The following is a 15,053-nucleotide window of genomic DNA, read 5'->3' on the forward strand; positions in this document are numbered from 1 at the left end:
TAGCTGAGACTACAGGCGCCCGCCACTACGCCCGGCTAGTTTTCTTTTTGTATTTTTAGTAGAGACGGGGTTTCACCATGTTAGCCAGGATGGTCTCGATCTCCTGACCTCGTGATCCACCCGCCTCGGCCTCCCAAAGTGCTGGGATTACAGGCTTGAGCCACCGCGCCCGGCCCTGGCCTGAATTTTAAATAAGATTTCTATTTTCTGTTTCAGAAAATAGAAAAAGATGTATCCCTAACTCATTTCACAAAAAATTATAGGATACTTTCAGTCATTAAAATGATGCAAAAAATCTTTAATAAAATATACACACACTTTATAATATCCTGAACAAATTAAATTTATTACTAAATTAAGTTAAAAAACATATAGAAATTAATACATTAGAAAATGGATTCATATAATTCATCAAATGGAGAAAAATTTCAAAAGTATTCACACAAATAAATTTCAACATCCACTTAACGTAAAAAAAATCTTTACAAAAAAAAAGACAAATTAAAGAAAAACTCCTTGTCCAGAGAGAAGTTTTCTTATCAGATAAAGGCTACACCTTTATGTATTCAAAAATGTATATAGCAAACAATATTGAAAAACTCTAGAAGCATTGCTTTTAGAGTCAAAATGATCTCTATCACAGGTTTTATTGAGCATTGTACTAGAGGACCTAGCTTAATGCAGTAATTCAAGAAAAGCAAATAAAAGGTATAAAGGAAAAAACAAGTAATATTTACAGTAAACACAATTAACTACCTAGTAATCATGAGGGACTCAACTATCAGAAGTACTAAGAATTTAGCAAGGCTGCTATGAGCAAAATCAATTGTGTTTCTATACACCAAACAACAAACAATTAGAATATGTAATTTAAAAAGTGATCTTATTTATAATAAAAAACAAGGAGTATAAGTTATCTAGGAACAAATCTGATTTTTAAAAAGCGCAAGACACTAAAAATAAGAAAAATATATAACTTTATAAGAAGACCTAAGAAAAAATGAGGAATTACATAATGGTCTTATTTGGAAGAATGCAGCAGTTCAATCTGGCAACTCTTTCAAAATCAATCTATAAACTCAGTCCAATTTTAATCAAAATTCCAACAAGATTTTTGTGTCTGGAACTTGATCCACTGGTTTAAAAATTCATATAGAAGAGACATGCCAAAAAGCAGCCAAAGCAGTTCCTCAAGGAGCAAGGTTGAAAGACTCAACAGATATTAATATTACTGAAAAAACCAAAGCAGCAAATAATAGACACTGCTAACATGTAAGACATCATTAAAAATCATTAGGGAGAGAAATGAATTACGCACTAAACGTATACAAGGAACTGGTTATTCATATGGGGAAAAATCAAATTAGCTGCCTGTCTCATATAATATCATAATTAAAAATAAATTTCAGGTAGATTAGAGACATAACTGTAAAAAGCAGAGGTTTATCATTTATAAGGAAGTATAAGATCCTTATAAACTTAATGTAGAGAATATTTTCCTAAGTAGAAAGCCAAAAGGAAAATATTTCTTAAACAAGATACCAAGATTACCAACACTAAAAGAACAGACTGATAAATCTGACTCATTATGTAAAACAACAGATTCCTTTAAAAAGATAAAAAGAGAAAGCCCAGACAAAATAAATATCTGTAAACTATATAATCTTTACAGGATTAGTGTCCAGCATACATAAAAATACAAAGAAAAAATCAAAAAGGAGAAAGTTGTAAATAAATTCATAGGAGAGAAAACTAAAATAGGTAATAAATCTGTTAAAAAATCAACATGAAGCAATCAAGGAAACTGTAAATTAGAACAATAACATAACCAATTCAAACTCATTAGATTAACAAAAGTTAGGTCAATAATAAAGTGTTTGCAAAACTAGTAATGGTATTACCGGTGAAAAAGTAAATTGGTAAAAGAAGGTAGAGAGCAATTTGGCAGCATTTAGTAAAGCTGAAGGTGGGTATGCTCTACCGCTCAAAAATTCTATTTCTGGGGGTGGGTGTGTGTGTGTGTGTGTGTACACGCGCACATGTATGTGCGCATGTATGTCTAGAAAGGCACACATTGGAGCAAGAAGGCATACAGAAACTTTCATTACAGTTTTCCTTCTGTCAGGAAAAAAGCAGAAGCCACTAAAATGTCTATCAGCAGTTAATTCTGGTACATTCTTAGAAACAGATCAAATGAACTACAGATACACATGTCACCATATATAAATATAAAAAATAGAATGCTAACAGAAAATTATACAATTATGGTCACGTGCAGTGGCTCACGCCTGTAATCCCAGTACTTTGGGAGACTGAGGTGGGCGGATCACCTGAGGTCAGGAGTTTGAGACTGGCCTGGCCAAAATGGTGAAACCCCATCTCTGCTAAAAATACAAAAAAATTAGCCGGGCGTAGCGATGCATGCCTGTAGTCTCAGCCACTCAGGAGGCTGAGGCAGGTGAATCTCTTGAATCCAGGAGGCGGAGGTTGCAGTGAGCCGAGATTGTGCCATTGCACTCCAGCCTGGATGACAAGAGCAAAACTCAAGTCTCAAAAACAAAGAAAATTGTACAATTACATTTATAGTGTGAAATTAATGTTAAAAACCTGAAAAGTATTCAATGTACATACCTACAAAGCAAATTTTCTTAAGCTTATTCATGCTAAATAATAAAGATGACAGCTACCTCCTTCATGGTATGATCAGGCAGGAGGCAATCCTGGGAACTTCCACATTATCTATGATTTTCCCTTTTCCAAAAAAATCTGAAGCAAATATGGTAAAATATCAATATGTGGCTCAGCTGAGTAACTGGTACACGAATGTTATGCTATCCTCTGTACTTTATGTATGCTTGAAATAATATATGCGTTATTCAATAGATTTTCTGAACATGAATACACTTGGTTCATTGGGGAGCCATTCAGAGTTTCACTCAGACAATACTGTAGACAGAATTTTAATATGTTTATCTTACTATTTTGCAAATTTCTCAGCAAGTAGTGGCTGTAATGAGAGGAAAGAAGAAGAACTATGACCTCTGCCAGGAGACTTGCACCTTTATGGGCAGCAGCTGCTCTATCAGCCTAGGTCCCAGAAGAAAAACAACATAGAGCAGAACCGAAGATGACAGGAAGCAGAGTTGAAGCCCAGCCTCAACAATTATGCAGCACAAAGGAGTAGTAAACCTTTGTTGTTGTAAGCAGCTGTGACTTTGGGGTTTTTGTTACCACACTCTAAGTCTAAAGTGATGATAAAAATCATGCTGGCCACTCAGCTCATTAAAACAATAAGTAAGGCCGGGGCGGTGGCTCACACCTTTAATCCCAGCACTTTGGGAGGCCTATGTAGGTGGATCACCTGATCAGGAATTCAAGACCAGCCTGGCCGTCATGGTGAAACCCTGTCTGTACTAAAAATACAAAAATTAGCAGGGCATCACGGCAGGCACCTGTAATCCCAGCTACTCGAGAGGCTGAGGTAGGAGAATCACTTGAACCTGGGAGGCGGAGGTTGCAGTGAGCTGAGATCATGCCACTGCACTCCAGCCTGGGCAACAGAGGAAGATTCTGGCTCAAAAAAAAAAAAAAAAAAAGACAATAAATAAAAGGGAATTTTACAACGGATGGATCAGGCTGATAACATCTAAACCATGGAACCGATCTGAAAATCACAAGGAAATAAAACCAAAGATTATGTGCTTGTTGATATGATGCAATGGAAAGTTCTTGTTAAATTAAAAAAAACAAAGAGTTAAACGTAGCATGATCATGCCTCTAAATCTAACCATCAGCATAACAGGCAGAGTTAAATGATGCACTGCCGATGAAATAAGCCAAACCAAGAATGTAACAAAGTCTACAAGGCAAATCATCCACCTGACTTCCTCAAGAAAAACAAAAAATGTTTAAAAAATATTTTTCTTAGTATGCAAGGAGAAATAACTTTTAATGAAAAGATATTTGGCCAGGCGTGGTGGCTCATGACTATAATCCCAGCACTTTGGGAGGCCGAGGTGGGTGGATCATCTGAGGTCAGGAGTGCGAGACCAGCCTGACCAACATGGTGAAATCCCGTCTCAACTAAAAATACAAAATTAGCCAGGCATGGTGGTGAGCACATGTAATCCCAGTTACTCGGGAGGCTTAGGCAGGAGAATCACTTGAACCCAGGAGGCGGAGGCTGCAATGAGCCAAGATCGCAACATTGCACTCCAGTCCGGGCAAGAGTGGAACTCTGTCTCAAAAAAAAAAAAAAAAAAAAAAACTCAACTGATATATCTATCAGATTTACTACTTGGACTTGTATGCTGATTTCAACCAAGTATTAACAAATTTATGAAAATGTGAACACACTTTTGTTATCTTTTGAAATGTTTTTGTTAATTTTTTAAAGTGTGATAATGATATTGTGGTTTTCTAAAGAGTATTGGATATATCCATATAAGGTTTCTTATAGTAATCATGATAGGATTTTACAATTTGCTTTAAAATATTACAAGACTGAGAGGAGTAAGTAGAATAGGATTAGCCAGATGCTGCTAAAGCTCAGTAAGGGGAATTTTTAAAATCAAAATTAAAAACTTCTGCTCTTCCCAAGATATAAAGAAAATAAAGTCACATACTGGAGGGAAACTATCCAGAATGCATGTATCTGACAAAAAGACTTACAAGAAGAATATACAAAAAATCTTCATAATTTATTTAATGAGACAACCCAATTAAAAATGGGCAAAAGATATGAACAAACACTTCATAAAAAGATATTTGAATGGACAATAAACACATGAAAAGAAGTTATCAGCAAAATGTTACTTAGCAATCACAGAAATGCAATATAAATCCACAATGAGATGCCTCCAAGAACCACTAAAAATAAAATGACTGTTAATCCTAAATATTGGTGAGGATGTGCAGCAACTGGAACTCTCATATGCTGCAGTTCAAGTTTAATATGGTACAACCACTTGGAAAAATGGCAGCCAAGAAGTGGAAAAAAATCCAAATGTCTAACAAGTGAGTAGATATACAAATTGTGGTATGTCCTCACGATGGACAATACTCAGCAATAAAAAGTATTAAACTATGGACACTCCCATGTATATGGATAAATCTCAAAAATATTCCTCTGCATAAAAGCAGTAAGATCAGAAGGAGTACTACACACCGTATGATTCCATTCAACTGAAGACCTAGAAAACGCAAAACTTATCTACATGGACAGAAAGCACATCAGTGGTTTCTGATGTGTTTATGGCTTAGGGCCAGAGGAGAATGACTGCAAAGGAGCATGCAGGGCCCATCTGAGGACACAGAAATATCACCACGCTGATGATTATGAGAGTGTACAATTGCCATACTCCATCAAACTATACACTTAAAACAGGTGCTCTTATTGCATATTTTAAATTATACCTCCAAGTTTTCAAATGTCACAATAAGATATCATTATAATAGATAAAATTATACCATTTTTATGGAGTCATGTATTACAAGGGCAAATCATGTTATGAAGTTAAACCAAGAATTTAAGAAGAAATCACTAAGGAGGAAAATCAAATAGTTTTAATAACCTAAGACATTATAGCCATGTCCTCAGGGGACTGGGAACATAGAGAAATAATAGGCTATTTTAGTCCTCATGTCTGAAAATAGAACAAGTCCTAGGAAAAAGGTGAATGTTTTCCTCATAGTAAATCAGGGCCCTTTCCCCCCAACCCCAAAACTGTTTATACTTTGGAAATAAAAAAGACAAAACTATTACTAGAATATGTAAAATGACTTTTTTTTTCGAGACCAAGTCTTCCTCTTGTTGCCCAGGCTGGAGTGTAATGGCGTGATCACAGCTCAGCTCTGCCTCCCAGGTTCAAGGGATTCTTCTGCCTCGGCCTCCTGAGTAGCTGGGATTACAGGCACCCCCCCACCACGCCCAGTTAACTCTTTGTACATTTAGTAGAGACAGGCTTTCGCTATGTTGGGCAGGCTGGGAACTCCTGGCAGTCAGGATCACCTGACTTCAGGTGATCCACCTGCCTCAGCCTCCCAGATTTTTTGTATTTTTAGTAGAGACGAGATTTCACCATGTTGGCCAGGCTAGTCTTGAACTCCTGACCTCAGGCGATCTGCCCGCCTCGGCCTCCCAAAGTGCTGGGATTGCAGGCATGAGCCACCGTGCCTGGCCGTAAAATGACTTTCATATTGGTAATTGTTGGATAATCAGCATTTAGACTAGTAAATACCAGGCATTATTTTAGAGATGCCAGTCTCTCCATAGTGTTTTCTTTTTTTGTTTTTTTGAGACAGAGTTTCACTCTTGTTGCCCAGGCTGGAGGAGTGCAATAGCATAACCTCGACTCACCGCAACCTCCGCCTCCCAGCTTCAAGCAATTCTCCTGCCTCAGCCTCCCAAGTAGCTGGGATTACAGGCATGCACCACCACACCCGGCTAAATTTTGTGTTTTCAGTAGAGATGGGGTTTCTCCATGTTGAGGCTGGTCTCCAACTCCTGACCTCAGGTGATCGCCCGCCTCGGCCTCCCAATCCAAAGTGTTTTTTAATTAAAAATGAAAAAAGATCAATATGAAAAATAATCCTTTAGTTTCATTTAATTAACTTTTATTTATTTTTTGAGTTGGGGTCTCACTCTATCATCCAGGGTGGAGTGCAGTGGCATGATCTCAGCTCACTGCAACCTCTCCCTCCGTGGATTTCAGGTGATCCTCCCACCTCAGCCTCCCAAGCAGCTGGGACTACAGGCATGCGCCACCATGCTCGGCTATTTTTTTTTTCTTGGTGTATTTTTTGTAAAGATGGGATTTCACCATGTTGCTCAGGCTGGCCTCGAACTCCTGAGCTCAAGCAATGTGCCTGCCTCGGCCTCCCAAAGTGCTGGGATTATAGGCATGAGCCACTGTGCCCAGTGAAAAATAATGGTTTAGAACTCTGAAAACCATAGATACTAGAAAAAATGTATTCCTGGACATTTAATTGTTCAGAATATATCTCAAAGTGGGATAAAAATATCTTGGATCTATAACTACAGTGTGTTCTATGTATGTAAGGCTGATGGGAGCATAGATGTGAACCTGGCCCATCAAATTTTCTTGCACAATTAAAGAGGTATAACAAGGGAATTTTAGTTGTTTTTTTTTTTTTTTTAAGTAATTTTCAGAATATTTAGAAAACAAATTGAGGTCATAATATGCCACTTCAGTAATTACTGATTTTTCATTCCCAAACCTCAAAGTAAATAAGAACAAATTAGTTTTAAAATATTTCATTTCCTTTTAAAAATTCACTTACATAAAATAAATTTAAGGTTTTGAATTCAAATATAGGTGCCAATTTGATTTATGTCCATTTCTTCTATATACCCCTTTGATCTGCATTTTTTATATAAAGTCCCATGACTTAGGCAGGCACAATAAGGCATAATTAGGCATTAAAAACATGGCATCCCAGATAGTAAGTCTTCATTCAATATCTGCTGCCCTAATGAAGTTAGCACTGCTTCTGGTAGAAATGCAGTCTGTGTCCCTTTTGAGTTCTTCTACATTTATGCTTGGGAAGCTTTTTACTTCACTAACTAAGGTATACTGTTAACTTCACCTGAATTCAACCTCACTGAATAATTAACAATTCTAAATTGTTCAAACCTAAATTAATAAAATTTTACTCTATTTCTTTCAAATATTTTTCACAAGTGAATCCCTACCTCTCAGTGGTAGCATTTGAATTCTAAATTATGCTACACTATCTGTAGCTATTCTGCAATCCATGAAGCATGGATGTTCTGCATTGTGGGAGATGTAGTTCACTGACCACATTTTCACCTGAAGGCAGTTATGTTTAATATAAACATCTGACTCAAGTTCTGGGTGCTAAAATATCTGACAGCATGCATTCCATAAAATACTTTAAATTCATTAGGAACATACTATATAAAATGGTAAAGCATTTGCCACAGTTTCATAGCAAGCACTTTCATTACTTAAAAAATCTACATTCTAGTAGTTAAGCACTCTAATACTTTTTCGTTAATGATTTTTCAATTGGAAACACACACATACACAAAACCAACTTGTAAAACACAGGATAGAGTTTGGCTTTTGCATTAATTTTAGCAAGTGTGAACAATAATTTCTCTTGCTAACAGACAAAAATAATTTGACAAAAAAGAAGTACGGCACTGGGAAATAATAGATTCGGAATGGAAACATCATCCTCTTAGATATGAATATTCCAAATCAAAATTAAACTTGACAGTAGATTCACTTACCAATATTTTCTGTGGGCATTGAGACCCTTGTTGGTTCTAAAAGATTGTCAGCTAGGACAAAAGCTCCTTCTTCCAATGTATCGAGTAACATTGTTGCAGTATGTGCTTGTTCAGAAGAATTCATATGTTTCCATGATTCCAAAGCTTCAGGTCTCAGAAGGTTGTCCACTGTGTCAACAATTGCCTGTATCCATTAGAAAACTATCATTAGTTTTGACTGCTTTTAGAACCAAAGTGATTTTCAGTTGCTGATGAGTGACAATTGTAATATTTATCTGTCATGATGATTTACTCTTACTTCAAGATGGAAGAACATCTAGACAACATATATCTGGTCCATTTTAAAATATACCTGGACCTTTTTTAAAACAGGACTGACTGAAGATTAACAGACTGCTATTTGATTACAAAGAGTAAGTGTAGAAAGGTGGATTGTTTCTATTTATTTAATCACACCTCAGTTGCTGACAGTTGACAACCACCTGTGTCAGCTCTTAATCCGAGACATTACTCTTACAGGTAGAGTCAAAACTACTAAAGTCATCCTATTTATAATCTCAAGATTTGAATATTCTAAACCAAAAATACTAATCTCTTTGGAGTAGATTAATATGTATGCTTGAAAATTAAACTATATTATTTTTTGGAATCTCAACTAAAATAGTAACCAAAATTATTCCTTATAGACACTGTCTACTTACAATCATTTGAAAAAAACAAAACAAAACAAAAAGGTAGCATTAAAGTTCATCAATTATCTGTGAACATTTTCACTCTTCCAATTCTCTGTCCAGCTAAAAAACACTTGAGCATATACTTTAATTCATCAACGATCTGCTTTTAAAGGGATAAAGAAAGGAATCAAAATTAAAGCCTCTACTGATAAGTTAAAGAAAACAGGAAAGTAGAATCAAGTCTTCATAAAAACACCTAAGTTGTAAATATTCACATATGTAGGTTTAATTTATTGCTACACAAAATAACATTAAATAAAATATAACTCAGTTAATCAACTGCAGGCAGGATCTTATACTAATACACTCTGTAGCTACGCACTATGCTTTGGAAAAGTGAAATCACTAAGTTTATTTACTCTATTCCATTCACCCAGTCATAATGTGTCATTATGCCCATAAACACATAGTTCTGATATACTGGTAATCACTGAAGAAAAAGAACACACATTGTACAAAAAGAAAAACAATAAAAATTGCTAGTGTGAGGTACTATATGAATGGGGGGAAAGTTGTTTGAAGCTACTGTCAGAGTAAGATTAATTAGCTTAATCCATCTTAATGTCCTCGTTCTGTCTGCCTTGTGAGCCACCACGACCTTCCTGGCAGGTGGAAGATACTTCCAAGTGGCGTTAAAGGCTTTTTTTTCCCTCTAATGGGAGATAGAATAGTCAAAATACTCACACTGATACTGCTGCAGCCATTAACTAGAGTGTAACAGAAATTGGTCTGTGGAGGCCAGATTCATTAGTCACCAAGAAATACAGACTGGAGCCTCTCTCTAATCTAAGTCACAAATGAATCCTCTGTCACAAAGTGGGAACTCGCTTCATTTGCATAGTGTAAGTCAGCTTCTGATTTGTAATTTAAAGACTTTTATTAGTCTTATCTGAACAGAGAAGCTCACTTGAGACATACTGAAAATGACACTGGTCAGAAATTAAGGTCATGCTGAAATTTACTCCATGTACACATAACTTGCTAATGGCATGCTTTTATTAATTTGGAACACTCCTTATTTATTACTATTTGTACTTGTCTAGTGGGATCAAAATGATCATTAGCCTAATCATATTCCTGAAGTAGTCTCTTTCTGCCAAAGGAAAAAAAAAAAGCTATTCTTTTCCAACTGAGATATATGTCCTGGGCAACATACCAATTATTACATTTCATACACTAATACCTTAAAGGTGAACTGAACACCGAAGTTTAAAAAATTCTATAGATTTCAGCAGTTATTTCTCTGCCCCTATTAAACAGGCTAAAAGGGGACTTTCAGACCATTATTACCTAAAAACAGACTTTCCTACTACACCTTTTCTTGTAAAGTTCTCAGGTTCAACAATGTCCAATACTGGCCAGGGGCGGTGGCTCAAGCCTGTAATCCCAGAACTTTGGGAGGCCAAGGCGGGTGGATCACGAGGTCAGGAGTTCGAGACCATCCTGGCTAACATGGTGAAACCCCATCTCTACTAAAATTACAAAAAATTAGCCGGGCGTGGTGGCGTGCGCCTGTAGTCCCAGCTACTTGGGAAGCTGAGGCAGGAGAATGGCGTGAACCCGGGAGGCGGAGCGGAGCTTGCAGTGAGCCGAGACTGTGCCACTGCACTCCAGCCTGGGCGACAGAGCAAGACTCCGTCTCAAAAAAAAAAAAACAAAAACAAAAACAAAAAAACAATGTCTAATACTAACTAGTGAGACGTCATTTTTTTCTAGACCTTGCCAACCAAAATCAGTGAAGTCATGGCTTTTTAATAATCTCTAGTCTAAGAAAGTACAAAAGTTATTTTGTTTTACTCTCACAATATATGGATTCGTTCTTCAAGGTTTGATTTACCACTGTTATGGTCCCCTGAAGAGTAAGGTTAGAAAATAACTATTTCCCCAAAAGGAACTTCTAAAATTCACAGAATAAAACAAAATACAAGTTGGTATTATTATTTTGATCTATCACACAGAACCACTATGGCATAATTCCACTGTTAGCCTCAGCATGTTTCCTATTACTTGGATATACCAGGGAGAAAACCCGGCTGGAGTGGACAGGGATTCTGAGCTCAACAGTGACTTTCTGTTCCTATTAGCTTGATAAAAAACAGTATGTAACATATACAGATATCACAGTCAAATTATTTATGTTTCATTTTTAGGAACCCATCCCCATATCAACTTGATTCTAGAACTGACTCCTAAAAATTTCAGAATAAAGCCTATTTTATTTAAGAGTATACCACAAAGATAAGAAAGCAGTGACTTTTTCATGCACATACATTATGACTATACAGTCTTTGATATGATAAACTGCCGAGAATATATCATAGCTGTTTTACTCAAGTTGTTTTTTAATCCACAGAGATGACAACAGGAAACAAAGAGACTACATAATTACTTTCCAATTAAGAGGATATTTCATTAAAATTCGTGTACTTTTGGATGAATGGAAAAACAGCAGAAATCATTAAAAGTAAATCATTTGCTTATTCTGAGAGTAATATACCTGTGAAAAGCCAACATTTGTACAGCTGATATGGGGCACATTATATAATTATCAAAGACTGAAATACATTGGATCATGCAGCAAGATGATAAAGCGTGGCAGGTAGCTGAAGAAGGGAGAAAGCAGGGTGACAGCACAGGAGAGATACCTTAAGGTAAGCCCTGCATGTCTTCTCTCGTTTTTGGAGCTTTTAAGTAAAAGAAAAGAAAATCAGAGGTTAGATTTTTATCTGCTGAAAATGAGGAAAGAAGAAATCCTCAAAAATTAAGCTGGTGTTCCAGAGGTTGAAGTTTATATGCAGTAGTCCTCTGGAGTCTGAGTCTGCACTGACTACCAAAACTGCTTATTTACAGTGTTTTATTCTATTTTATTATGTATACTAATCTAAAATATGTTGACAAAAAGAGACAAAATATATACTGCAGTAAAAAAAAAAAGTCAATTTTTTAACCAGGTAGAACTACATTAGGCATAGATTTTGGGTTCCTATGAGCCTAATATAAACACTTATAGTGTGATGAAAAGTAGCAATCCAACTTTTGTCATAATAGGAAAAATTAATGGCACTGATTAACAATATATTCCTGGAGACGGCAACTTGTCCTTCTTCCAAAAGCTGCCATTGAAAGAAATATTTCAGTGGCTAATATTCCTATATGTGTCACAATTTTGCTGCAACTGTAAGAGTTCCATGTATTAACATACAAAGTATATCGACTGTATAACATGTAATCTCTCCAAGTGCAGATAATGCATTATAAACTGACAGTATTGACCACAATCAGATGGATAAAGTTTGGCACCAACTAAGATCTCTATCAGGTAATTAACATCATTTACACTTTTTTGGGAGGGCACGACACATTGCTCTTTTCTCAACTGTAACTCTTCCTTGGAAAAATGAACCAAATTAGAAATTTTGCCTCTAAATATATGCCCCAGGACCAAAGATTTGGCTCTCAACTGCTGTAAGACAAGAGCTGCCATACCAAGTGTCTAATTCAAAATAACAGAAGAGTTCTCCCTACCTTGTTATAACTCCGTCCCGCTGAATCTTTTTCACTAGGTTTCAGTTCCTGCAGCTGCGCATCAAGGATATCCACCAACTGCTCCATCAATCTCACTGAAGAACTTACATCCCCAGCAAACACTGGCCCTTTGGTATGTTTTGCCAGTTCATTGGCAAGACTAGCAGCATTTTCTCCACTTCTGATCTGAAATGACAATTTGTATTACCTCATTTAAATTTTTTGTTCTGTTTACAGCTTCTAGTTCTCCTTGAGTATCTTTATTGTGGTGAAAAAAATCTGCAAATGTTAAATTCTCCAACTAGTTAAAACCGATAACTTTATCTTAGAAGTTTTAAAGCTCTTAGATCATCAACACACACACATACAATTCTGAACCAGGCATTTAAAAAAAAGAAAAAAAAAATCCTTTCTCAAAAATTTCAGCCATTTCTCTCATTTCAGTGCAACCATTTAAAATTGTTATTTTAAAGTCTTATTTATTCCAATGATCCAGAATTTAAATCAGTATGTAATCAGCATTATACTGAGGGTTATTATCTGATGTTTATTCGTCATAAAGGTAGACGGAGGAGAAAATAAAATGGCATTGCATTACACTGTAATATTAAAGTTACTAATGCCTTTTAAAGTAGTTTACTCATTCTACCATAATCATGTGTGATATAAACATCTGCTTGCATTCTGTGGATTCAGTTGCCAACTTAATGATCCCTATTTGATTTAATAGGCCAATGCAGTTTGTCTTATGAACATCAAAAGAAACAGAACTAAATCTGAATGAAATTAACAAGCATGTACTCACTAAAAACCTTAACAAAGAGAACAGGATACCCCCAAACATATGTAACTTTCAGTCAACAGTTTACAGACAAAACTATGCATAATTTTTTTTTTTACTTTTATACTGAACAAAGAGCAATAAACCTGGTTTTAACACACAAAGCTAAATTATTTATGTTAGAAGTTAATGCCCTAAATCACAAATGTGTCATATTAAAAGGTTCCAACCAACCTTCTGAGCCAGCTGATTCACCCAGTGTGAGGTACAGTTGCTAAGATCGGGGCCCTTAGGGTTCCATGTTCCAGTGGAAACCATGCAGAGATACGAGGCAGTTCCTACAACAGATGTAGAAAACAACAGTGAAATTGAAACCATTTTTCTGCATGCATTCGGGAAATCAGCTATGATGATCCTGCTCTGCGTGTTAAATTTTGAATAAACTCTAATGCAAGTATTTGACAATAACTGACAAAAAGTAGGGTATAATGCAGATTATAAATGGTAAATATGAAGTCAGCATAGAAATATCATATATTTACAGCAAACAAACAAAAAGCCCTTGATTTTCTTGGGATTCATCCAAAGTGATGCTTATAATGAGAAAGGCAGCTGTAAGGAAGACTCACTAGAGTCTTGGGGCAAAAATCTCAGGCTTGACCTAGGTCTCTGAAAGGGAGAGGTAATTTATAGTGCCTGATCTTAAATGACTTCTACATTTTAAAAAACTTTGTCCATAGATGTTATATTACCAAAGCACAAAAAAAAGTTAGCTACTGTAAACATCACTTTCTTCAAATAAAATCACTTCATTGTAATACAGAACCTAGTTACTAAACTGAAAAATGTATGCATGGTATTTTATAGAAAATACCTCTTGTTCCCTTAGGGCATGGTCGTTCAACCATCATCCCCCTTTGTGTCTGAGGCCACTTTATCCCCTTGGAGTCTAAGGCTTCACAGAATCTCTCTGGCAGGGGAAAAATATTTGTTACAGGTGGAATTTTGGTTGTAGAAACTGCTGGAGGTGGTTTTGTCCCTTTGCTTCCTTCCTGTGATCCAGCTACAGTTGTGCTCATGGGGCCTTTCTGTGAAGTAGTGCTTGTGGTTGATATTGTGGTTTTGAACAGCTCAGCTGAAGAAGTTATTGTCACAGCTGTGGTAGGCACTATGGAAAAAAGATGAGTATATTAATCTCAAACACACACTTGCGCTCACATACAGCCACGCACACGTGGAATGTGTGCATGCGCACACACACAAAACCCTACCCATCCGTCTGTCTCCAAACCAAGGAAATGAGAATTACTGACAGTATCACTCGTGAGTAAGAATACATCTTTTCATATGTTCCAATTTATTCATACTGATGGCTAAGAGAAGGTAGGTAGTTTAGGCTTTACTATTGCATTTGCTGTATGACTCTTAGATTTATTTCTCAATGAAATATGTGATAATACAGTTTAAGTATAATTTCATCACATACTGTTTAACAGGAAATGTGGGACAGTTTAATTTAGAAAAATTCTATTGTATAAACTCACATTCTATAAGCAATCAAAATCAAAGCATTAATAAAACTGTGATGATTATATATAATTAGGACGATAAAAAAATTTAAAGTCACCCACTTTACATATTGCAAGAAAATAAATACTGTGACATCTTTCCACCCAGCAGCCGTTCTTGCCTGAGCATGATCAGCATGCCTGATTAGATCCAAACAGAAGATAAG

The 15,053-nt window shown here is 36.1% G+C and overlaps 1 protein-coding gene across 50 annotated transcripts in view; it reads right to left on the reverse strand.

Annotated features, from left to right (window-relative positions):
• The window catches only part of ADGRL2 (adhesion G protein-coupled receptor L2), a 683,665-nt gene that overhangs the window by 28,852 nt on the left and 639,760 nt on the right, over positions 1 to 15,053 (reverse strand). For 26 of the 50 annotated variants that reach the window (XM_074003149.1, XM_074003150.1, XM_065519736.1 and 23 more), the window contains 5 exons: positions 14,193 to 14,486; positions 13,553 to 13,656; positions 12,538 to 12,723; positions 11,658 to 11,696; positions 8,279 to 8,462 (listed from right to left, as the gene is read on the reverse strand). In XM_074003149.1, the coding sequence (XP_073859250.1) occupies positions 8,279 to 8,462; positions 11,658 to 11,696; positions 12,538 to 12,723; positions 13,553 to 13,656; positions 14,193 to 14,486 (807 nt within the window). The remainder of the gene's footprint in view (positions 1 to 8,278; positions 8,463 to 11,657; positions 11,697 to 12,537; positions 12,724 to 13,552; positions 13,657 to 14,192; positions 14,487 to 15,053) is intronic. The other 24 variants (XM_074003162.1, XM_045385871.2, XM_005542925.4 and 21 more) reach the window with 1 other exon arrangement.

Source organism: Macaca fascicularis, chromosome 1 (assembly GCF_037993035.2).
Source record: "Macaca fascicularis isolate 582-1 chromosome 1, T2T-MFA8v1.1".
NCBI lineage: Eukaryota > Metazoa > Chordata > Mammalia > Primates > Cercopithecidae > Macaca > Macaca fascicularis.